General features: G+C 34.5%; 3 protein-coding genes and 2 pseudogenes across 5 annotated transcripts; 2 read left to right on the top strand and 3 right to left on the bottom strand.

The window, feature by feature from the left end:
- The first annotated feature begins 253 nt into the window (after positions 1 to 253).
- LOC148194690 (uncharacterized) lies at positions 254 to 1560 on the top strand. The gene is made up of 2 exons (XM_088096257.1): positions 254 to 1180; positions 1261 to 1560. Exons 1-2 carry the CDS (start codon positions 254 to 256, stop codon positions 1558 to 1560), a joined length of 1227 nt encoding a protein of 408 aa, XP_087952383.1.
- A 1796-nt stretch (positions 1561 to 3356) lies between these two features.
- LOC148194691 (geraniol 8-hydroxylase-like) lies at positions 3357 to 6235 on the bottom strand (annotated as a pseudogene). The gene is made up of 2 exons (XR_015781731.1): positions 5147 to 6235; positions 3357 to 4069 (listed from the first exon to the last, which is right to left on the bottom strand). The product of XR_015781731.1 is annotated as a geraniol 8-hydroxylase-like (transcript).
- Positions 6236 to 7276: 1041 nt separating this feature from the next.
- LOC148194692 (uncharacterized) lies at positions 7277 to 9826 on the bottom strand (annotated as a pseudogene). Its single transcript, XR_015781732.1, has 8 exons — positions 9699 to 9826; positions 9298 to 9469; positions 9048 to 9092; positions 8686 to 8805; positions 8394 to 8538; positions 8098 to 8245; positions 7916 to 7999; positions 7277 to 7529 (listed from the first exon to the last, which is right to left on the bottom strand). The product of XR_015781732.1 is annotated as an uncharacterized LOC148194692 (transcript).
- Positions 9827 to 10128: 302 nt separating this feature from the next.
- On the top strand, positions 10129 to 12678 carry LOC148194693 (uncharacterized). The gene is made up of 6 exons (XM_088097506.1): positions 10129 to 10360; positions 10440 to 10572; positions 10675 to 10778; positions 11099 to 11270; positions 11527 to 11667; positions 11792 to 12678. The coding sequence occupies exons 1-6, from the start codon at positions 10179 to 10181 to the stop codon at positions 12461 to 12463; spliced, it is 1404 nt and encodes a 467-aa protein (XP_087953632.1). The 5' UTR covers positions 10129 to 10178; the 3' UTR covers positions 12464 to 12678.
- Positions 12679 to 16572: 3894 nt separating this feature from the next.
- Positions 16573 to 23326, bottom strand: LOC148194694 (somatic embryogenesis receptor kinase 2-like). Its single transcript, XM_088097373.1, has 11 exons — positions 22811 to 23326; positions 21359 to 21491; positions 21156 to 21227; positions 20364 to 20507; positions 20140 to 20211; positions 19981 to 20052; positions 19791 to 19903; positions 19217 to 19348; positions 18792 to 19133; positions 17646 to 18040; positions 16573 to 17157 (listed from the first exon to the last, which is right to left on the bottom strand). Exons 1-11 carry the CDS (start codon positions 22893 to 22895, stop codon positions 16843 to 16845), a joined length of 1875 nt encoding a protein of 624 aa, XP_087953499.1. The 5' UTR covers positions 22896 to 23326; the 3' UTR covers positions 16573 to 16842.
- Between the last annotated feature and the right edge of the window lie 2328 nt (positions 23327 to 25654).

Here is a 25654-nt window from a genome sequence, read left to right on the forward strand (position 1 = left end):
GGCAAGAGACCCTAATGACCAATATTTCCCCCTAGCTTTTGCTGTGGTTGAAAATGAATGCAAAGAGACATGGAGATGGTTTTTGAGCCTGCTGCTGGGTGATATTGGGGGAATAGATTGTCAACGGTGGATCTTTATTTCGGATCAGCAAAAGGTAAGTTACTTTATACATCAATATGTTTTTTATTCCCTCTTTTATTCAAATTGTTAAGTTACTTTAGTAAAGGCTGTTGGCATTTGTTGGCAGGGATTAATGGCAGTATTTGATGAGATTTTGAATGGGGTGGAGCACAGGCTGTGTTTAAGGCATTTGTACAACAACTATAAGAAGAAATTTGGTGGAGGACTACTCATTAGAGACCTTATGATGGGGGCTGCCAAGGCAACATACTTTCAAGACTGGGAAAAAAAAATGGGTGAGTTGAAGACTGTGAATTGTGATGCTTATAATTGGTTAATGACAATTCCAACTAAATCTTGGTGTAAACATGCATTTAGTGCTTATCCTAGATGTGATGTGTTGATCAATAATTTGTCTGAGTCATTTAATAGTACTATTTTGCTGGCAAGAGACAAACCTATAATTACTATGATGGAATGGATTAGGTCATATATTATGAGTAGGTTTGCAACACTTAGAGAAAAAGTGATCAACTATCCTGGTGATGTTATGCCTAAACCGAGAAAAAGACTTGATAAGGAAGTTGAAAAGAGTGGGAATTGGCTTCCAGTTTGGGCAGGGGGTGCTAAATTTAAGGTCACTCATGGCTTTACAATGGACAAGTTTGTAGTTGATCTAAGTAATCATAGTTGTAGTTGTTACTTTTGGGATTTGGTTGGAATACCTTGTAGACATGCTGTTGCTGCCATACATTATAAATTAGAAAACCCAGAAGATTATGTTCATCCATATTACAAGAAACATGCTTATAACACTTGTTATGCACCTGAAATAATTCCAATCAATGGACAACAACTTTGGCCTACATCCGACACTGCCCCACTACTACCACCCACTTATAAAACACCTCCTGGAAGGCCTAAAAAGTTAAGAAGAAGAGAAGCTGATGAATATGTCAGCCATTCAAAGTTGTCCAAGAAAAATATTGGTATGAAGTGTAGCAGTTGTAATGCATATGGACACAATGTAAGAAGTTGTAAAAAGGGGCAGAAAAGCAAGGTATTTCCTCCTGAACATGTTATTTACAAGTTCATTTATTTATATTTATGTCAAATCTAACTACCTTAAGCCTTTCACAGGACACAAGAGGCACATCTACAATGGGAGGATCTGCAACAACTGGAAGGAATAAATCTGCAACAAGAAGTGCATCAGGTGGAAGGGGAGGATCTTTATCAACTGCAAGGGGAGGATCTGCATCAACTGCAAGGGGAGGATCTGCAAGAAGAACTGCAACGGCTGCTGAACCATCTGCATCAACCTCACAAGGTCAAAGAACATCACAACTTAGAGGGGCTGCACATATGCGTCAAGGGGGAAGAAGAACATCCTCAAGATTGGCTGCACAATTTCTAGGGTCTCAAGCCAGTTGCAATTGACATCCACAGACTTTTTTTAATGCTATAATGTACTGATTGGGACCCACTTCGGGAGACCATTTGTAATGGGCACAGTATTTTTTGGACAACTTGTTTGTCATATAGTGTACCACATCCAATGTTAATTAAAGTACTAGGGGACCACTTCTTGTGTTAATTAAACTGCTCGGGGACCACTTCTGTAATTTCTTGTGTTGTTTTGTTGAATGCAATGCCTTAACTTGGATGACATTTTACTCTTCATTGTCCCCTGTCCATTTCAGTCATTGTGCTTTAAATTACTTGTTGGATTAGTTTTTTTCAAAGCAGTAGGGTGTTGGCATCTCATAATAATCTTGCAAGATTGATGTTATAAGTCAAAAACCTTATCAGGTTCAACACTGGTGCTTTCTGCTGTCACATTGTGCTTTCTGATGTGATAAGTATTTTTGTCACATTTTTATATAAACCATCCACATCCAATGATACTTGGTCATTCTTTATAATGCTTTTACTGGTTCAAGACTTCATTCACATGTCTTGGCAACTTCATTTTTATAATGCTTTTACTGGTACAAGACTTCATTTTTATAATGCTTTTACTGGCTCAATTACGCATACCAGTATAATGCTTTTACTAGTTGACATTTTGAGTGTAACTGATTTTTATAAACTATGCTATAAAACTCTTTGATTTAAAATAACAACTATAATCACATAACAGAAATGCACATAACACAACGTAATCACGTATGATGTCCACATTTTATTCAATTTAAAACTTGAAAGTACATCCACAACACAACATTACCAATCTAATTACAATTTATCTTCAGCACAAACATAAAACAAAACATCACTGTTAATGCCCATAATGACAATACAAACAAGACCAACATCATTTTGAACTTTTTTCTCTCTTGCTCTAATTTCCTCTTCAACTTGTCCTTCTTCTTCCTTAGATCCAACACAACATTTTCAATACAGACTTCAACTTCTTCACTCCTCCTTTGTAAGCTTCCTTCAATTTTCGAGTCTCCTTCATCAACCCATTCAAAGTAGTTACAACTTGAATTACTCTGCAAAAGAAATTACAAATCACGAATACAAACTTCATCACAATAAGTAAAACATTATCTCACTTACTGCCCAATTTCTACATCTATAAAACAGTCTCCCTTTGTTCTTCAATGTAGTTGCCTTCAACAGCAACAATCTTTCCCCACAACCACAATTTCTTGCAGCTAAGTCAGAGGAGGATCCACATGTTTGGGACATTCCAGAACCAATACTCCTTCGCGTGCAACCATTTCCTCCTCTGTCAGCTTCCATTTCCCTGATACAGTAATTTCCAAAGTAAATCAACTTCGACTACTCCCAACAAAAACCCTATATCCCAAATCCATCCATTCAGACGAAACGAAAGACGAAAATCAACTTACGTGACCATTTACACCAATGTTGAAGAAGATGAAATCCAACCTTTTGCGGTTCACCGAAACCTTCTTCCCAGCTGAAATTATGTGCTTATCAACCCTCGTCTTTGATTTACTTAAGAAGATCCAGTCCCTTAGTAAGTATATAAGCCCTTATCTCCGTCAGCTCATTTAATCACTAATCAATTTCAATTTAAAATGTAAACACACGTGGCAAATGTTACAAACGATAAATGTCATCCCACATGCCTATACGTTAGCCACATCACCCGAATTTTAACGCCGTTTGTATTGGAGGACCAAAAATAATAGTTTCCTTAAGGACAGGGATCTAATCGTGCAAAGTTTGAAATAGGGACGAAAAATAAAAACGCTTGATAGTTCAGGGACTAAAAACATATTTAACCCGTATTATTATGCAATATTAATCACGAAACTTATTACATTGAGCTTTTACCGAAGAGAAGGTTAAACTAGAGGGAATTTGAGAGTGGAATGGGAATAGCAGAAAGAGGAGAAAGCTTCTTCAAGGTGATTCCATACTGCTCAGTCATGTCAAGGGTCTGAGGAGTGACACCCGGAGGAAGCTCCCAGCGGAAAGAGTGCAGAAACGCAGCCAACATCAAAGTGATCATCCGATTAGCAAGTGGCAAGCCAGGGCAAATTCTCCTACCAGCACCAAAAGGCAAATACTCGAAATCCCTGCCTTTGAAATCTATGTTGGATCTCAGAAACCTTTCGGGCTGAAACGACAATGGGTCATCCCAAAACTGGGGGTTCCTCCCAATGGACCATGCATTGATGAGAACTTGGTTCCCTTTGTGAATGGTGTACCCACTTACTTCAACATCGTGTCCTGCAACGTACGGCAAGAGAAGGGGAACAGGTGGATGAAGCCGAAGGGTTTCTTTCACTATTGCTCTCATGTACGGAAGTCTAGGGATGTCTGATTCTGTTATTTCAACATTCGACGATCCAATCACTTCCATCAGTTCCCCTCTTGCTTTCTGCATTACTTCTGGGTTCCGTAGAAGCTCTGCCATTGCCCACTCTGTTGTTGATCCTGATGTGTCACTCCCCGCTATGAACAAATCCTGCTCACACTCAATAACTCAACCTTACAACCGCCTTCCAAGCTTCTAAAAACAAACACATTATTCTAACAAAAACTACTATTCATCTTTTAACCGTGTTTTAAATATTTTATTTATATCTTTATTTATTCTTATCGATATCACTTTTTTTAGTATAATATTATTAATGAAGGACGTGGTAATAATATAACTTTCATATTTACACTTTGAATATGTATGTGAGTTTGTTTCGTATTCAGGTGGACAAGGGTTAAAATTTCTTTGGAATTTATGATGTTAGTCAGAAATTTAAGATGTTAGTCCTTCATGTACTTATTATCCTGTATCCAAGATGGATAATGATTCGGTTATCGTATTTAATTTTGGTTGAATCTCGTTATGTTAATTTCTTGCATCCTTTATATATAAAGTTATTATATCTTTTTAGGGTTATAACCCTTCATAAGTGTTTTATTATATTATATTAATTAATTAATTTTGTTACTGATAAAAAATTATGTAAAAATACATTAATTTCAAAAGATTTGACATTTATTATTCTTAATAAAATATTAATTTATAGTAAAATATTAATTTATTTGAGTGCCAAATGAAAAATATTGTTGTCAAAGTATCAATGCTAAAAATGCTCTTATATATTAACTTTTAATTAATAATTGGGGTTCTGATGATAAAAGAAAGTATAATAAGTTGATATTATTTAGATTTAAATATTAAGTTTGTAATCCATTTAGAATAAAAAAAAATTAATAACAATATTATTACTCGACTATTTCTAACTAATAAGTAATAAGGTGAAGAATAACTATTTTAATCTTTACAAACAAACTTCAAAAGACACCTTGAATGTTTCCAGTTTACATTTTAGTCACTAAAATTAAAAACAAAAACATTTTAATTCAATTATACTAACCTTCTATTTTATATATTTAATTTCAAATAATAATATGAATTACAATTTAACACGTAAAAAATTAAAAAGTTAAAAAAAATTAAAATTACTTATTTTTTATATGAGATAATTTTAATTTACGGATTAAAAGAAAAAGAGTTAATGATGGAAGAGGACGGTGTTACCAGAATCAACGGCTTAATGCTTTCAACGGTGAAATGGGACTCCTCACCTAGTTCACACTGATCAAGCAACACATCCAAGAAATCCCCCTTGGCGACACGTGGACCCTCTCTTTCTGCAACACGTTTCCGAATCATGGGGTCGAAAATATCATGCAACCTGACGTATGAAACCGCCACATGTCCCTTAACGCCCTGCAAGTCAAACAGTTTCAGCAAAGGAAAGTAGTCTGAGAGGTTAACCCTCCCTGCATCCTCCATGATCCTCCACACCAGCTCCTTAAACTCCCCGCACTCTCGAACTCCGGATCTACCAAATCCTCCGAAAACACCGTGTTCGATACCAGGTTCAGCATCGTCGCGAATGCCAAATCTCCAATTGGAACACCTTTTCCATTCGAACCTTGCTTCCGAAGGTGCTCAACCAGTTCCTGTACTTTCCCGTGCCGGAGGTGCTGTAGCAGGTCCAGGCGTTGGGCGGTAAAAATCTGAGTCGTGCAGACGCGGCGGCGGTTGCGCCACCGTGAGTCGGCGGGGGCCCAGGCTAGGGTGTCTCCCACGTTGGGCTGGGCCGCCACGGATTCTGGGATGGGGCGGCTGGCGAAGGCTTGGTCGTTCTTTTGGAGGATTTCTTGGGCCACGGCTGGAGAAGAGGCCACGGCCACGGTGACTGAGCCCAGACGGAGGGACATGATTGGGCCGTAGGTTTGGGCCAGAGAGGAGAGGGCGCAGTGGGGCTTGGGGCCCAGTTGGTGGAGGTTTCCGATTATGGGGAAGCCGGTTGGACCGGGGGCTTGGTTTTTCTTAACGCGGCGGTTGAGAATGAACCTGATGGTGATGAGAAACAGTATAAGGAGTACCAGGAAGATGAAATGGTCCATTATAGAATTTGTTAGTTTTTTTTTCTCGTGACGTGATTCAAACCTACTAACATAATTGGTCCATGTTCTGTCAAGCTATATCCCATATATATGAGTTGTAAGAGAGTTATAACTAACAACTCATATGAGCATATATTAATTTGTATATTGCTAAGTGTTTATGTATTATTATTATTATTATTATTTAATTGTGAAGGAAAAATGAAATGAAAGAAAAATGATAAAATGTCTTTCTTCTCAACTCTGAATATTTCAAACATTAATACTTCCTCATAAAATAAAAATTTAACTAATTAAAACAACTACTATACTCATCCTTATGAAATATAACTTAATAGAGAAAAAATTGAAATGAACTCAATATATAAAGTGCTAATAAGTGATTACTTTTATTATTATGTATTTAATTGAGACTATATGAAAATAAATGGTTGGTGCTCTTTTTTATTGTGTGGAAAAATAACAAGAACTCAACCAATATCGACTATCGTGTATTACTGGTTCTTTGTGTAATTTTGTATCCCATTATTTGACATTTAGGTATAAGAATATAAAGATAAAAGTAGGGTAGTTAATGAATGGATTCGAATATGATAACCATTGTGTTTGTCTAGGCTTTATTTAGTATCGTAATGTAATCAACTGCGGATCTTTTAGAGCAGGTTGACATCGTCACCCAAATTTTTTCAAACTTTTTAAGTTTTTATATTGAGAATATCAACGTTTTTTTTTTAACTTTAAATTTACGTTATATATATTAAAAATGATGGAAATTAATTACATATATTTTATTTCTTTATAAAGTAAAATATTTAATGTTCAATAATAATAAATATAAAATTAAATCTATAAATAAAAACGAAAATGTTTATTAAATGTGTTTTNCTGGTTTGAAGTTAATGTCGAATTAAGCTTCAGACTATTGTGAACTTTAAATTAAAACATAGGTACAATATAGTCCAAAATTAGTCTTGCTATTCGCTCTATGATCTGATTCCCATACATGTTCATATGATTGTTCCCTTTAGCCCTTGACAGGAAAGAGGAAATTACAAGACAACAGTAGTCCAACAAAATTTGTTCTTCAGTCAAATCTTTATAACTGATATTGGAGGCTATTATTCTTTAAATAAATGCCAAGATATTTAGCATCATCAGTTGATTAGAGATTTTACCTCGAATTTCTTTTAAGCAACTATTGTCCAGACATTTTCAGCAACATATATAACTTTAAGTCATAACACAAATTTTAGAAACATTATCAATAGTCAAGACACAGCCAAAGGCTTCTTAGAATAATGAGACATACCCGAAGGCAAAGACATGAGACAAGACCAATAGACTAAAGAAAAGGGTGCAGTGAATATCAAATGCAACGAAAAGACATACTCTTCCTGTGGTAATATTCACAATATGAACAGATCCATCCTTAGAACCAGAAAGTGCGAGAGTTGAAGTTGAATTTATTGTCAAGCATGTTAACCCCTCGGTATGATATGGATGGCCTAAGCAAACTCTAGAAGGTTATCAAAAGAAAATAGAAGAAAAAAAAGGAAAAAAAAAAGTTTGCAGATGACAGGAAAATTATTAGATTTTTATGAAACTATCATGATATGATGTACATCAAGTTTTATCACAGGAATGGTGTCCCTACTTTATATAAGAAAAATAGATAAAATATGCATGTGAAGTTGCTTTTACTTGATTTTAAAAATTGCTCAAACTACATCCTATCCTTTTTTCTAGTGGAAAATACAAGAATATGTTTTCAAAATAAAATAACTACAGAGAGTTGCAATGCACAAACTATTTAGACTGGAGGCATGAATAATCGGCAATATGTATTACCGGGGAATAGAAAGCCAACACAAATAAAGAGCAATTTACATACCCCGCACAACATGAGTGCTTTCTGCACTTTTTGGATTCCATATTCTCAAGGTTGCATCGTTAGATCCAGTGCATATTATTTTCCCTAAGGTATCAAGTAAGAATAAACAGAAGCGTGTAAAATTATATGGCACAAATAACAACAATTAACAAAAAATGCACTAAGATGAAGAGAAATACTACCATCAGGAGTAAAATCACCACAGCTTACACTATCACCATGACCAATAAATGTATTAAGTAAGGCAGCATTATCAGTATTCCACATCCAAATGGTAAAATCCTCAGAACCAGCTAAGAGTATATGTCCTCTTGGATGCCAACTAAGCCACTGAAAAGTTTCATGACATCTAACTTAGCAACTATTTACAACAGGGAAAAACAAGAAAAATAAGGGTGGATTTTTCTTTACATTTCTAGTTGATATTTCTTTTACTAATAACTACAAAATAACATCTTGTTTTGACTAACAATCTCACCTCAATGCCCCCTCCAGGACCTTCAAGTTTTTTACCTTCCAAATTTCCTGATACATCCCAGACTTTAATATTCCATCTAAGCTTCCTGATGCCAAACGCTGTCCATCATAGCTAAAAGCTAAACTAGATACAGATTCTTCATGACCTGCACAAATTTAATAATAACAAAAATCATTTGGATATTCAATAAACTGCAAGTAACATATCTTGACTTTACCAATTATTGTGCAACAGCACTAGTCCTAAATGGAAAGATATCAATTCATAAGTAAACCTGGAATCATGCAAATACCTTGAAGCTCAAAAGCCCAATCTCCTTGGCCAATCTTCCAGAGAAATCCTCTGTCATCACCACCACCAGTAGCCACTAGGGCTGCATCAGTTGGGCTGGAGGCAACTGAGTACAACTCCCCTATATAAGAATTCAAGAAAACAAAGAAAATACCATAAATTCCCTGGTAATACATTGCATACATAAAATACACGACTTCAAAATTTGAAAAAAGGAAAATAATAATAATAATGACAATATATTGTCAATAAAAACATTGAGGAACGTCTACTTAGAATCCAGAATTTGACCTCAATCTAATTAAGTCTCAGCAGAACAAGGATACCTATGCATAAACACAAACAAAAAAGTACAAATCTTACCTGTGTGAGCGGTGAATTTGTGCACAAAATCACCATCCTCATCCTCTGAAACGGTTCAAAAGAATATCACTATCAAATATATTATCACATACAAAAACAATACATCTAAATTCTGACACAATGAAGGCATAACAACGAAAATAAAAGTTGAAAATTTTCACATAATAGAGAAATAATACACAAGAAATGCCACATAGAACCCTACTAATATTGAAATTAAGGATGAGAAGGTTTTACAGCAATTCCCTACCAAGTTCAGAATCATCATCAGCGTCAGGAAGATCTTCATTATCCATTTCAACTTCATGGATAATGTCAGCCTCGTCAATGAAAGATGGTTCGTTATCGTCTTCATCATCATGAAAAGGTGGATAACTCATTGTCTTTGCTCAATTGTCAATGAAATATTTTCAATACTCAACCTGAGAAAAATCAATCATTATCATATAGCTTCTTTCTTTGTCCAACCAAAATTAAATGCAAAAGTACCTTTAAGGTTTAAACTTGTGAATAATCAATAAGTACGGACCATTAATAAGTATACATCATAGAAGTCACAAGTAAAGGTGAATTTTAGAACTTAGGCTAATGTAATGATATGCAACTGATAAAGAATAACGGAATTTAGAACACAAAGCTAAGTGAAATTACCGGAAGAAAAGGGATAAAGAGAAGTGAATCTTTGGTGAAGACTTCACTAGTGGTTTGCGTGCAGTTACTTGCTTCTCTCACTTCTACAGCGACAATGGAGGGTGCTAATGGAAGACACGAAAACGGGTGGAGTAGGACTGTCAAAACGACCAAACCCGCACCCGTTTGACCTAATTAGTCATAACGGACTGGACCGACCCGGTCTATCTAAAAACTTACCAATCTAGTCCGGTTCGTTAAGGAAAAAACGACCATAAGGATTGTTCCACTTGAACCCCCTTATTATTAAATACACCTTAATATTAATGTAAAAGACTAAAATATTGTTCTCTACCTAAAACGGGTTGGAGAATAGAACCTCTCTCGCAATAATTGATATGTATGGCATGTTTTATTCATTTATGATTACCATTTGTATGACTCTGAGAATACGAAGTAAGAACAGAAGCAGGTGAAGATGTGGATGTGTTTGATGAACATATGAATACTACGCTTCACCCCATTCTGGTTTATTGCTTGCTAAGCAAGGGTATCATCTTTGATGAATTCCCATTCTATTTTCAGTATTCTAAGCCCTCTGCTATTTTCTACTCACACAGATTCATTCTCACCATGCCAAAGCTTCATTGCTTCTTCAACAAAGCCTTTAAAGCCTCCAAATGGTACTTGCTTCTGTCTCCTTCATCTGCTCCTCCTTTTTATTTTAGTCTGTTGAAGCTATTTGTTCTTTTCCATTTTCAGTGCAACCTTGCTCAAGCTCACAATTCCTCGTATAAAGTTGCTTAGAAACAGAAGAGAGGTTCAGCTAAAGCAGATGCGAAATGACGTTTCTATGTTACTTGAGGCTGGTCAAGAAACCAAGGCTGTTATTAAGGTATCGATAATACCCTTTGCTTCCACGGATGTATACTGTTTAATGTTTCTGTTTCAGGATTTTCAACACTTTTCCGCATGGTGTTGCTCATGATGGTATTAGGTGGAGCATGTTATGAGAGAGGAGAACATGGTGGCTGCTCAAGATATCATTCAGATCTTCTGTGAACTTATTGTTGTACGCCTTCCCATGATTCAATCGCAAAGGTTTGCACAAGAACAAAGCAACAATCACACAACATGCACATGCATTGATAAAAGTCAACATTCCAATATAAAAGCCTGTTTTTGATATTGGTAAGAGGAGCAAGAACGGCATATATGAATGACCAACTTGTTTTTCGATTTGTTTGTTCTAAACAGAGCAGTTGTTAAAATGTTATATTTTGCATTTAGTTTCATACATGCAAAGGTCTCTTGGAGCTAACACTCTAGTCTGGCTGAGGACACACATTATGGATTAATAATTTGAATGAACCTATGTAATTGTTTTCGAGTTAGACATCTGATTTCTCAATGTTGTTCAGGGAATGTCCCCTTGATTTGAAGGAAGCAATATCTAGTGTATGTTTTGCTGCACCAAGATGCACTGATCTGCCAGAGTTACTGCAGGTTCAGTCGCTATTTGCTTCCAAATATGGAAAGGGTTTTGTATCTTCAGCAGCTGATGTCACCCCTGACTGCAGTGTCAATCGCCAGGTTCCATGAACTTTTATCTTGGGAAAAAAATTTGCAATCAAGTTACTTGTATCCTCTTCATTACAATGTACAGTCAAATAATAACATTTGCATGTTTATTCAAAAACTTAATGTGATAAGATACACATTAAAAATGGAAACATATATGCATATAAACATAAAATATACTCAAGTGATGATTCGTGTTTAAATATGTTCTTACAAGTTGAGCTATTTTCTTCATTGACATTATGCTCCATGTGAACTACAATGGCAGTTAATAGAGCTGTTGTCGGTTCAAGCACCTTCAGAGGAAAAGAAACTCAACCTTCTGAAAGAAATTGCTGTTGAGCATAATTTAGATTGGGATCCAACTGCTTCAGAAACCAAGTTCCATAAAAAACACGAGGATTTACTGGTAAGTATAGCATAGTATTACTTTTAGGATTTACTAGCAAGATGAAAAATAAGATGCTATGGTTTTCTTAGTTTATTACTTCTTTTTCTCACTTCACTGTGTTAACATATTATCTCCTTATCAGAATGGCCCCGTTAAATTTTGCAGTCAATGTGAGTCAAAGCTTCCTCTTCCTGAAGAAAAACACAGTGAAATTGATCTTCACTCATCAAGCCAATTTGGACCACTTGAAAAAGATAAACCCCATACTTCATTTGGTAGAAAAGAAAGTAAACAGTGCATGTCTTTCAAGTCAGCTCCCTACTTGTCTAGGACAAAAAATGAAGCCAAACTAGACTCACAGGATGTGTTGGCTGCTGCTGAAACTGCTGAAATCCGTAGTACAAAGCATACCAAGAAAAATAGAGCAAATGTGCCAGATAGCAGCTTTGAGAATCCGTTCTGTACAAGTTTTGCTAATAAATCTGAAACAGCGAAGGAACATTTCACTGAACAAAATACTGCAATTGACCATGATGGTGGTGTCATAAATGATGAGGAACATGAGCATGCCTTCTCATGCTCTCATTCATCAAGTTTTTTTTCATTTGATACGCCCAAGGAAGACTCTGGTTCTTCCCTACACAATCAGTTTGTACTGGATGACAAATCCCCTCATCAGCTTAACAGATTGCCTTCAGTGGATGCTTACTCTGATTTCTCATATCCCAACTTATTCACCTCACAAAACCCAAATATTGGATTTCATAATTCAGATAATAGGCATTCTAGTCAAGATTGTGACAAACAATTCTAATACTACTACACATTTTTCCTTGTGACTTTTAAGTTGCTTGGGTGTGTGTATTATACTGCTGTATAAGTTATTTGGATTTTTGGTCGAATTAAATACATATTATGTCTGTCTTTAATTACCATATCAGGAGCATCTCGTTCATGCTGAAATAATTTTTGATACGGATATGCTTTCCCATGCATAATAAAGGCGGTCTAAATTATCGTATGCGATTATTGTAACCTTGATGCAGATTATACCATTATGAAGTATTAGTATAGTTTATTTCTGTGTTAAGTTTGCAGTATATTGTAACTGGAATAAGTCATATAAGGGACCATTAATTGCTATTTACTGATATTCAGCAAGTAGTATCTTTGAAGGTGTAAAGTGTTATAGGCTGCATAACAACATAGTTCTGAGAGGCAAGGAAAAAACAAGCACGAAGTTCTCATTTTTTATGTTTAAACAGATTGCAATCACCATGTTTACTGACAAATCCCGATGCGCCTTAACTTGTACCAACTAAATATCTTCTTCTATTTTCCACAAAGCTTTTATATGCCTGAAAGACGTAGCACTAAGATGCACGTTTCTTTTTATGAAGATGTGAAATGGCAAGAAAATTACATTCCCTTCAAGATTCTGTTGTTTTCTTTCTTTGTTTATCTTCATTCCAAAACTCTCAAACACTACAAATTTGTTGCAAGCAAAATACATCCCATGTTTTCTCACATCATCTTTGATCAGTTCCAAGCCTAATAGTAGTCATGAGAAAAAAATTTAAACTGTCATATTTACTTTCCCTGGATTTTGTAACAGGAGACTGCATACTGCACGGTTCCTTTCTCTCTAAATTTTTTTTATTAATTGAATTGCATGTGTGGTTTACATGTAGTTGTATGCTTTACCTTTTTTCTTGGTGAAGTTAACACTGATAGCTACCCAATGCCAATAATCTTTGGGTACAAGAAGCGAAATAGACCAGGCTATGCCACACCACAAGCATTTAAACTTTGAATTGAAAATTTCCTGGGCCAATTATAACTACCTACAAAGGTGCCACTGTCTATGTTACTGTTTAGAACAAGGCCAGATAAAGCATCACTTTACAGTGGAATTTATTACACAGTCTCATGACTTTTGTTTTCTTCTGGAGAATAAAATCAGAGAAAATAATTCTAGTTTCACTTCTAATTTGCTGGTAACCATGACCAAATGGCATTGAAAAAATCACTCAGTGCTTAGTCAAACCTAGAGGAAAATTCAAGCAGAAGATTTGCTGTTGAACTGAGGAAGGGACCTTATGGTGGCATGTTCATAGTGACTGGTCAAGAGTCACTGTACATGGACAATAATTGTGTACTCAAGGTAGCATAGTGCCTATGCGCTGTGGATCTAAGACCCTAAGTCACTGAAGACAAATCAAGTAATATATTTGTGTTAGGTTTCACTCAAGAGATATAATATCAGGCCAACTATATAAAGGATTAACATTATTCTTAATTAAAACTTTAATATAATGAGTTAGCAGGTTTTCATCTCATGTTTCACTCTTTCAATTCTATTCAATGTAAAATTTAAAATCAAACTTGAATTCCTAATAATCTGTATACTCTCAACTGTAAACAAATCTATAAAACAAGGTTCAACGAGTTCAAATATATAAAACTAGAGATACAGAGTAAATTGTTTTCAAATACCTATTAATAATATACACGTAGGTCCACCACTGGTGCTACCCTTTTTCTTAACTTGATGCAGATGTGTCAATCATATTGCGTAAGCCTTTACAGTTGTCCTGTCTCTTTAAATAATCAATTAGTTACACAACATTTTAAAAATTAACTAAGTTTTTATTTATTTTTGTGAAGCATTATGGTGGAAGAAACATGTCAAGAAGGTGTACATAGAATTTCATAAGATTGGAGGGTCACCAATTAGTGCTAATACTATCAATTTAAATGGTCAAACTGGTGGTCTGTCTCCCCTTCTCAAAATCAGGTATGAATCAATATTTTGTTTCACAAACTTGGTTGTTGTGGCTTTAATCGATTTGGTTTGGTTTTTACATGTCACAAATCATTATCACTCTAACACAAAAGTACTTTATAAGGTAAGTTTACTTTCTCTGTGAGTAGTAAATGTGCACCAAGTCATTGATAAGTGACTACATTTGTGTACCTATAACATTGACCTCAACTTTTAAATGCAGTACGAGTGCCTAAAAATGGCTGGACAGCTATTAGATTCAAGGGTACCAGCATGAAACACCTTCTCAATACAACAACAACATTAGTTTCTCACTGTTCTTCATGCTAAGCTTTTCTTCTGAGTAAGTTTCCTTTGACATTTGATTCTGCTTTTTATGCTAGGATTTTGATACATGCAGTGCCTGCTTTACCGTTTCTGTCGTGGGAAATAGCAATAATTTGGATAAACATTTTCTCATCTCAAAATCTTAAATTTCTGAATTTTTTTATGTGATGTTTAATTTTATTATTTGTATGAAAAGTTAAGGCTTGTACTTAGCCATGATTCTATGGGTGGCATTCGATTAGAATAAAGTATGAGTAGGAGTTTTGAAGGAAACTGAATCCAGTTTTCTGATTTTTGTCTTTGCATTCAACTTCATTATAGTCATCCATGTGGTGTCTTTTATACGTAATTATTAATCTTAACACACGTGCATGTTGAATGGACACGATTGGATCTCACACGGTGTAGACATATGTTGTCGTCTTTATGCGTGTTCTTCATTGACTTTTGCATGTCATACATGCACCTATATATATCACACCATTTTTTATTAGAAACAAATCACAGCATAGTATTAATGATTGATTAAGAAATGAGGTTTTTTATATACCTTATCTTTTAAACACCGATTTAACATGCATTAGTGTTTTATATTCCTCTTTTAATTATATCATATTTTTTTCTTTTATTCTCTTGCTAGGTCTGAAATAGGTTTTTAAGTGACTTGAAATTGTTTTTGTTACTGAAAAGTGACAAATATTATTTTCGTGTGTGTGTGTCTATATATATTCAACCGTTAAATTATAATTATATATTATTGCAGTTTAATATTAAACAAAAATAATCAAAGAATTTATATTACATTTTGAAAAACATACATTATGATGATTAAGATATTAAATAATTTTATATTGATAAAAAAATTGTAAATATGATTTGGATAAAAATAATCTAACAGTGAATTTCGAAAAAAATGCAATAAGAAGAAAGTGTTATATTTGAAAAAGAAAACATAAATTAAACTCTAATTCATTATTGTTTTTGTTTTATATGACAATAGTTTAACATGAATGTTTTGAGAAATTCAATATTTTAGATAAATTAAGATAAGAATTAAGACTTTGGAAATTTAGGAAAAAAATAAAGAAAATTAGCCATTGGAATAAAATAAAAAAACATGTACCTTTATTTCTGTTATTTTGATATGATGTGTCAAAATTATTTAGATTGAGTAATTTATCAAACATATTTAATTAAATTGACTAAACTTAAGAAATATTATTTGAAAAAAATAATATAAAGCATGTTTGGCCAATAAAATATATATTCGTTTAAATTCCCTTTGAAATCTACTAAAATTTTGAAATTATTACCACATTAAGTAATGTAACAAAGCCAACATGGTAATCTTTTCATTAACATTTGGGAAAAATATATTTATATCTTTCCATGAAAATAATTTTGTACAAAAAGCCAGTGAAAATATTTTAGAAAAAGAATTAGTTACAAAATATTCCCAAAACATAGTTTCCTTGGAGTGCTAAAAAGTCGACTTGATGGGAAACAGTTTTTCAATTTGAGGTTCTTTAAAAACATAAAAAATTCTCATCTCATCGTACAATAAAAAAATTCCTGTGTATTACGGACCACTTCCAAAAATCATGGCTTCAAATTTTTGTCAATGTTACTATTTGCATAATTTGGTGAAAAACTTTAACGAAATCCACATTCAACATAGGTTTTCAACAAGAACGATCTGAATAAAATGCAACTCCCGGGGCTTTTAGGACTACTAGTACAATCATTCAAAACATGGATGAGCTGAGATAGGGTATATAAGCTATAGATTGAAGGAATATGAAAGAAGGGTGTACAAAAAGATTAAGTGGCCATTGTTTCATCTAAGTAAAAATCACTTCATCAAATACAGCAGATGATACAAATTGCAACTTGACAAAGCGACCCCTATGCACAAATGTAAATGAATATAATGCAGCGGACTTACATGAGATTAATCAAGAGGATATGGAACTTGAAAGAACCAAAAAGGAAAATGGAAAGAAAACTTATAGCTAAAAAACAAGTCATAAATAAATCCATTCTTTTCTTTTTTTTCTTCTTAATTTACTACTGTGCCAAGGTCACCTTGGACCAGATAACTCAACTGCATGCAGATTTTCAGTCGAGTCGACAATCCAATCAGAATTGGGATGAGGGGCCAGCTCCACCTCCTGCCGGAGAACTTCCACCTTTTGCCACTCATCCCATCTCTCTGCCAACCCATCACCTTCAAGCATTCTCACCACTTCTGACATCTTTGGTCGGTCCATAGGGGAACCTTGTGTGCAGAGCAGTGCAACCTGGATTAATTGTTCTACCTCAGCTTCTATGTAATTGTTTTGTAGATCAGGATCAACCAACATTTCAAGCTTTTTCTCCTTCAGGAGTCCTTTTACCTGTGAAAATATTCAGCTGTATTAGATTTACATACATTACATTACAGAAAAGGGTACTTTTAAACAAGGAAGAAAGCTTGTTTTGGAAAATACATAAGCAGATAATTCTCAACTAGTCAAACAAGTAACAACAGAAATCAAAATATAATCGAATACTTGTGATTCTTGCCTTTGCCTAGCTGAGATGCATACTTTACCGAATAAAGAAATGTCAATATTCTGAATCGTGCTTGGAAGAAGAATAGTGATCTTAGTTTGGATTTGCAGTATTATATATTTATTGTTTTATAAGTTTTAACCATATTTGCATGTCAGATATATATCATATGCAATACACATATCTTATGCACATCATAGATGGACACAATCATTCTTCCTAACAATAAATATAACAATAACTGGTACTCCGGCTATTCATGAGCTGCATGAAAGTAACTGCGTGATAAATAATAACAGAAACACAACATATACTTTCACGCTAAACATACCCAATCAAGCAGCATAACATCGTCGTCATTTGCAAGCCGAGCAAGGTCAAAAGCTCTCTGTCCAGTGATCAGCTCCAGAAGCATGATACCATAACCAAAAACATCGGTTTTCTCTGAAGATTTACCAGTGGATAGGTACTCAGGAGCTATGTGCCCAATTGTGCCCCTTACAGCAGTTGTCACATGGGTGTCCTTGTAATCCATGAGTTTGGCCAATCCAAAGTCCCCTACAACAGCCTCAAACTCTTCATCCAGCAATATGTTTGCAGCTTTCACATCGCGATGAATAATCTTTGGATCACAGTGATCATGCAAATATGAAAGACCCCTTGCAGATCCCAAAGCTATTCTTTTCCTAGTTGGCCAATCCAGGGGTTCTTGATGTGGAGGACGCTCTAAAATAAAGAATATTTGAATGATTAAAAATACAAGGTGGGCCAAGGATATTTACTTTAAGCACAGAATGCGTGCTACTATGCACACCTTGGGATTTCTTCCAGTTTGGCAATCAAGCTAAAAAAATAAAATTTCCATAAAACAGCATAGATTTTTTTATATCTTTACTCTATAATCTCTTTTTGCTTTGAGCATGGGAATTAAGGAATAAACTTTCCCAATAAATGGCCTATTAAAATGATAAAATTGAGAATATTTTTCCAAGCTGAAGGATAATAAATTTAATAATTAAGTTAATGACAACTAACACCTGGTTAAACAATATAAAATAAATATGGACAACATCCCAGACTCTAAATGGGTAGATGACATTAAGAAGTTAAGAGAATAGCTAAGACCAGTTAAGATTTTAGACTTGAAGAAGTCCTCAGGACTTTTACAGCTACAGGTTCCTTTTTAAACCACAGGGAGTAAATGTATATTTTTTACCAAATTAACGGAGAAAAAGTGCATAACTTGTTCCATTTTTTCACCATTCCCAATAGAACATCCCACGGCTTGACCACCCAACAACTATACTACTTTCATAAGTTTATGCTAAAGTAGAACTACGGGGAAATGGTAAATAGGACAATGAGAACCCTGTTCCATTCAAGATGGGGAGGGGGAGAGGGGCAAAGAAAGGAATGAAAGAAATAAGAGAATCAAGGACTTGAACAACAGCTAAAAAAAATGAAACAGAAGATCTACCTCTTAAGCATGAGGCAACACTTCCGTTAGCCATGTAGGGATAAACAAGTAGCCTTTCTGTTGGTGTCATACAAAACCCACGTAGTCGAAGGAGATTTCTATGCACAGCCATGCTAATCATCTCTACTTCGGTCTGAAACTGAAGCTCCCCACCAGGTGTGCGTTCCTCTTTCAACCGTTTCACAGCCACTAATGAACCATCTGCCAACCGTCCTTTGTACACCTTACCAAATCCTCCCCTCCCGAGAATGTTCTTATTGCTGAAAGTATCTGTTGCCACTTGCAGTTCTCGTAGAGAGAACCTTTTAAGCTGTCCTAGATGAACTTCAGGATCCTCTTCAGCTGCAAACATACGCAATCAAGTCAAATTATATTCTTTAAACAAGTTCAGAAACTGTTACACTCACTGTTCAAGTATGGCTCACCAGGCACATCAAAGAAAAATTCTTGTGGTTTCCTTCTACGCCACCAGGCAAATGCAATTGCAGGTGCAGCAAACAATAGAGCAGCACCAGCAGCAACTCCTCCAGCTATTGCTCCAGTGGCACTATTACCTCCTGAAATTAGATATAGAGGAAGGTTGGATCATCACTGTTTCTTCTATCTTTATGTTTAACATAAACATTAGTATATAAATATAAACCACGTAGGAGCAGCAATACAACCAAATCTAGAGGATATTACAAGATATGACTGACCAATGATTTTCAATTCCAAATTGGGCCAATAAAGAATTTAATCTTCAAAACTCCACATGTTTACATAAAATGCTAGAATCTTTTCCAGAGAACTGGAAGAGATCTTAAACACCACAAGTGAAAAAAACAAATTCAGTCCCATAGCATGACTAAAAATATTCATCTACACAGGTGCGTCTGTATGATGGTCAGCAAATATAAGACACCTTTATTATAATAAAAAATTGAAACAGCCATCACCATAAGTTTTGTAAAATCACCTTTACAACTAAAAGATCAATTGCAACAGAAGGAAGATTACCTGGGGCAGAAATTGGAGGTGGAGGAACAAAAGGAGGAGGAGGAGAAAATGGAGGAGAGCCAGGACAGGGGTGCCCAGTAACGGGTCCACATAGATCCAAGTTATTTGCAAAACTGAGACAGGAAGCACGTTCAGAAAAAACTTACATATCAAAACCAATATGACAACAACACAATTTTCAGTACGAGACCTGATAGGAGTGAATAATGAGAAGGAGCCATTATCGGGAACCACTCCTGATAGATGATTATTAGACAAATCCCTACACGTGACACAAATTGAGGGCAAAACATAAGCACCACATAGAAATAAAAAAGAGAGAAATACATGGCGTATTAGTGGCACTTACAGAACTTGGAGAGCAGTAATATTAGTCAGCGACATGGGAATAGGACCTGACAAGCTGTTGTTGTTAAGCCGGCTATCCTTAGACATAACAGGAGAAAAGAATTAAGAACCATACGGATATTAAAATCCACAAGATTGCAAACACCAGATCAATCTTTTACCCTTCAACAGAAGAAAAACAAAAACAGCTGTTTACATAATAAAAAATTCAGAATCTATACTCACAGGAAACGCAATTTTGACAACTTGCCCAATGAATCTGGGATTGGGCCAGTGAAACGGTTTAGGTACAGATCCAAGCTCACCAGGTTAGTAAGATTCCCCAGGTCACTTGGGATAGGGCCAGTAATGTTATTGCTGTACAGTTCCCTATTATGAAAAACAATTTATATCAAAAAGTTACGAAGATAAAAGAATACTTAAATCAATATTAGTAAAATAAGCATCTGTCAAAAAAACTAAATATTTCGTGGAAATTCAATAATTAGATTCAGGAGCACCCCATATTCTGCATAAGTAAAGGATAGAGTTAAGGTAAAACAAGTTATTGTTTTCTCATGTTTCCCTAACAGATAAAAAACTATCCATTAGGTTGACTTGCATAGCAAACTTAAACATTAGAACACCATGTTCCCCGAAGTAATATTCATATGAATAATCACTCCATTGAAACAAGACAGATAATTTTAAGTGAGGATGGGGCAGCACACAAATAAGCATCATTACCAAGTCTAGCAGTCTAAAAGAATTATAAAAACCAGATGAAAAGGAACAGAAACCACATATTATTGCCAACACACAACATGACCATCCAGCTGGATATTGAAGATTCAAATAACCACTACCCCATTACATCATGAACCAACTTGAGAATCACATTCAATAATTTATAATCACATGTCCAAATTAAACAAGGAAAGTTAAGTCAAAGTTGTCACTTCACTAACAAGGCCCATTCAAAATTAAATTACAAAAGAATAAAAAATCATTGGAACATCAAATCAAGTGATAACATACAAATACTGCAAATTCTTGAGCTGACCAAGCTGTGGAACAAGTTGACCAGACAAAGCAGCATTCCCCAGATCACTGACATCAGAACAAAGTAAAGATCAAAAGCAACCATTAGAGAAGTCGTCCTCAGTTAACAGAAACTGTTCAGACAAAATTAACATATATGTGACAGATATGTGACAGATATCAAGGAACGAGCAGCTTACACTCTGATAACACTATTATCATTGTTGCATGTCACATGAAACCATGTACATGGATTGACGAGTGTAGGATCCCAACTTTGCAAAACATTGTTAGGGTCCTGTAAATTAGTCCTCAGACTATGCAAAGCATCTCCTGTTTCAAAGCACGAGCGCATGCAATCAGGTACTTTAAAGTTCAAAATAAACATGTGTCAAATCCACACAGATGATTTTTTCCAGTAGTAAAGTTGCATGATAATGTAGTTAGAAATTTGCACAAAAGAAAAATATTATACCACAGAGTTTGAACTAATACACGTCACGCACACAAAAATAACAGGATTGAACACACTTCAATCACTAATTAATGCAACACGACAAACTCCTGTAAACAAAAAATTACACTTCAAGAGCATACCATATAGGTTGGAGAAATACACTTCAAACACAAAAATCCTGATTGAAAAATACAATCGGGACAGGCACAAACATGCGCATAGGAATTACATTGCAATAAGATAGCATGTAGACAGATTGGAGCAATAGGCGTTAGGTTCGAGTTGGAGCAATGCACTTCAAAGCGCAAAATCAGGATTGAAAAATACAGAGAAATTCACTAGTTAATACAACCTAACAGGCACTCGAGTGTGCATAAAAATACACTTCAAGAACATATCACATAGATTTAGCAATACATTTCAAGCACAAAAACAGGATTAAAAAATACAGAAATTCACATATCAATACAACACACGACAGGCACATGAGCGCCCAAAAAAGCACACTTCAAAAACATATCTTATTGATTGGAGCAAAACACTTTAAAGCTCAAAAAACACTACTCAAAAACATTGAGGAGTTCACGAGTTAACGCAATAAGACAGCACACACAGACACGTTTCGGTCAGTTTGGTAGATTATAACACAGAATATATTCTAAACTGTCTAGTAGATTATAACTAAGACTTTATTGACCAGAGAGGTGAACGTAATCATAAAGGTCAAAAAGGTCGGGCACATTCCGTGATAAATACTGTTACTACGCATAGAAGTAATAATTCAATACTTAATTTGAATTGGGAAGAGAGGGCCAGCAAGAAGGCATTGTCGTAAAATGGCACTCATCAATTAAGAGGAGAAAAATCTTTGAAGATTTGTTATACCAAAAATAAACAGTGACAAAAAAGATTCCATAGGGTCACTTAGCTAAGGGAATGAAGATGGATTAAACACCCAAAGAGAGTAGTGCCAAAACAAGACGAGTCTCCTTCATGAATACACAAACCCCTTCATATCCAAGAAGGAAACAAAAAAAGAAAGGAATCTTCTTTACCAAACTAAATAAAATCAAGGAAGCAAGAATCAAAAGTCCAAAGAAGCTTGAAAACAGCTCCCTCTTTCGGGTTTTGTTTAACGAGGCATAAATAAATCATCAAACAAAGAATAATTTGACTCCATGCAAGCATTACAAACCTTCCATGTTAGCAGAAATCAGGCATAGTGGATGAATCAACAATATCCAACAAATGAAACTCAAATCCATCAACTTTCTCTCCATCAACCTATGTACTCAATAACTTCAGATCCAAACAAGACCTCCCACACCAATACACCATCACAAAAACACCCCAGCACTCTTCCGCCACCACCACTATAAATACAAACTCAAATGAACTCAAACCCTAACTCTCAAATCTCCGCCATTACCACCAGCCACACTACACCCACACCCCGATCTCACCAAAATACGCCAATTTTCGACAACTCCAGAGACTCAAACCCAGAAACACAAAACAAGCTCTCAAAAACTAAAAGAATCAAAACATTTTCCCTTCTCTTCAAGTATATGAAAAAATAAAAAACTTTTTTTTTTCCACTTTCGCTCTAGCTATCTTGGAAAGGAAAACACAGATACTGTTTCTCTTTCTCTCTCTATCTCTGTCAGCTGGTGAGAGTGTAAGATTGTTATCTTTTTTGAGTGAGGCGTGGAGTGAGAGTGTAAAATAGATGGATAGAAAAAGAAAAATGAAGCTGCCCGAACGGTGCTGCCCCCTGCCCTAACGCAGTCAAAAACGCTCTCGCGCGAGATCGTGGAAAGTGACGTGACTCTAACATGGAGGGGCAAAACCCCGTTTTTTGGTCAAAATGCGAGTGAGTTTTCTGGGCCCAACATTACTTTTGTTTTGAGAGTCTGCCACATCACCATTACTTTAATAAACTCACTTAAATACTATTTTATTTTTTATAAAGTAAGTTACTTTTTTAAATGGATGTGTATTTTGAAGACACTTAGAATTAATTCTCTTTGATTTAACAATAGATATTTTTAATTATTAAAAACTAAATTTTAAGTGTAATTTAATTTTACAAAAACAATCTATAAGTTGAGTTTTAGTCTAACATATATATTATAAATTTATTTTATTTTTAGTCAATATAATATTTATTCTAACTTAAATTAATTTGATGAGGATGGAATTGTTTTTTTTCCAACCTGACACGGTTTTGCAGTCATTAAGATCGATTCCTGCCCTTCAACGTGCCTTTGATTAACCCTACCACTAGGAATGGTTCATGCAGCATCTTTTGTTGTTTTCAGCTTAAAAGTTTCTGAATCGGTTCTGAATATAGTTAAAATAAATATTTTAATTCTTTAATTTTAAATGAAGTATTAAATATCAACCATAAATTTAAAATAGTAAACAGCTTATACCAGGAAACTTTACTGTGTGGAACAAATATTTGATGACTAATAAATGCATGAGCAAGTAATTTTAATGACATCAATGGATGATTATTTTAACTCATTCTATATTAACATTTAATAATGCAATAAATCTTAATTAACTCAAATAAATGGAATTAATAAAGCTTGTAGCCATGAATGTGTGACTCAGTTTTTATCGACTTTGTTTTCTCTTTCATAGTTTCTTTGAGTAAAACAAAATGCAATTCATTAAATTACTCAAAATGCAATTCATTGAATTACTGGTGTCTTTTTATTGCTGCTATGAATTATTTATTTATTTTGTCTTCTTACCCGAAGAAAACAAAAATGCATGCAATTGTATGTATTACGCGTGATTTGGTACCGTTAATATCACTGTTTCTATTGCTTCAATGGTTGCCATTTGTCATTCGCCATTGGAGCATGCAGAGGATCACGAGAAAGCAATGACGAAAAAACTCATCGAATTTTCCTTTGAAATTGTTTGGCATGACTATGCATATTTTGTTTTAGGTAAATAAGATGCTTAATTTGTGGTAGATGCAAAGTTAGATTATTATATATGATTTGTTAGGTTAGGAAGAATAATAATCAACTTAGAATAGAAAAAATTAGATATTGATTGAATAAAAGGGGTAATTGGACACGGGTCCAAGAAGTAACTCAAACCTTCTTTATTTTATATTTATTAAGGGCCCACCTTATTTTGTATATTGTTTTAATTTGTATATATTTTATTGTATTTCTTTATATTGTCATTCAATTTTTAAATAATGCTATATTTAAAAATATCGTCATAACATTATTCTTGTATTTTTAAATATAAATGTGACAAATATTTTAATGATGTGTTTAGTTAATGTGTAATGGACAATTTATCTACTGCATATCAGTGACGATGATTGTAGTGAAGATGTTTGGAGTACAATTTCACTTTAGATTACAAATGTTGAATAATACCAAACAATACAAATAATAATAATAGTGTTTCTTACTTACACGTACTTACACAATCTTGGAAATGTGTTGGCTTATGAGATTTCAATTTCATGCGTCTTAATAAAATTAAAATAGTCAAGATTTTGATGGTTTGTCTGATAATTATTTTTGAAACGTAAATTCAAATTCAAAATAATGTAGTGATTAAATCCTTAAAAAATTATAGCATAGGTTAATATTATTTAAATTAATTAATCTTAATTTTGTGGATCAATTTAAATAAATTATTCTTGAAAGTGTTAGTTTTCTAACATTAACAAAAGTGTTTTAGAAAAGAATTAATTATGTTAAAGTTTTGGGGTAACATTAGAGAACTATTAATCTGTGTAATTTAAACAGTGTATAAAAGCAATAGGGGAAAGTTGAGTGGAATCTCTTTAAGGCATTTGATCTTATTGCAGCAGCTAGAAAGCTTGTAACAGTATTTCTTTCACTGAATGATGATAACACATTTGACCACTCTTACACATAAATACAAAACATTAAAATAGCTAGCTTAGTCAAAGGCATGCTTGTGTATACATGAAATTATATGATATGATATGGTAGGTACCACACACCGTGGTACTTTAGGTTTCTATAAATAATTA

The sequence above is a fragment of the Vigna umbellata genome, chromosome 8, assembly GCF_029865625.1.
Source record: "Vigna umbellata cultivar VRB3 chromosome 8, Vumbellata_1.0, whole genome shotgun sequence".
Classification (NCBI taxonomy): Eukaryota; Viridiplantae; Streptophyta; class Magnoliopsida; order Fabales; family Fabaceae; genus Vigna; species Vigna umbellata.

Bases quoted from the DNA above. Each gene is read 5' to 3' on its own strand.
- LOC148194690 (XM_088096257.1), top strand. From the start codon at position 254: ATGGCAGTATTTGATGAGATTTTGAATGGGGTGGAGCACAGGCTGTGT. The intron at 1,181-1,260 runs GTATTTCCTCCT...AGCCTTTCACAG, and splicing joins AAAAGGGGCAGAAAAGCAAG to GACACAAGAGGCACATCTAC.
- LOC148194693 (XM_088097506.1), top strand. From the start codon at position 10,179: ATGAATACTACGCTTCACCCCATTCTGGTTTATTGCTTGCTAAGCAAG. The intron at 10,361-10,439 runs GTACTTGCTTCT...TTCCATTTTCAG, and splicing joins GCCTTTAAAGCCTCCAAATG to TGCAACCTTGCTCAAGCTCA. The intron at 10,573-10,674 runs GTATCGATAATA...TGATGGTATTAG, and splicing joins AAACCAAGGCTGTTATTAAG to GTGGAGCATGTTATGAGAGA.
- LOC148194694 (XM_088097373.1), bottom strand. From the start codon at position 22,895: ATGGAGAGAAAGTTGATGGATTTGAGTTTCATTTGTTGGATATTGTTG. The intron at 21,492-22,810 runs GTTTGTAATGCT...GCTTTGAAACAG, and splicing joins GATTTCTGCTAACATGGAAG to GAGATGCTTTGCATAGTCTG. The intron at 19,904-19,980 runs GTCTCGTACTGA...TTCCTGTCTCAG, and splicing joins TCATTATTCACTCCTATCAG to TTTTGCAAATAACTTGGATC.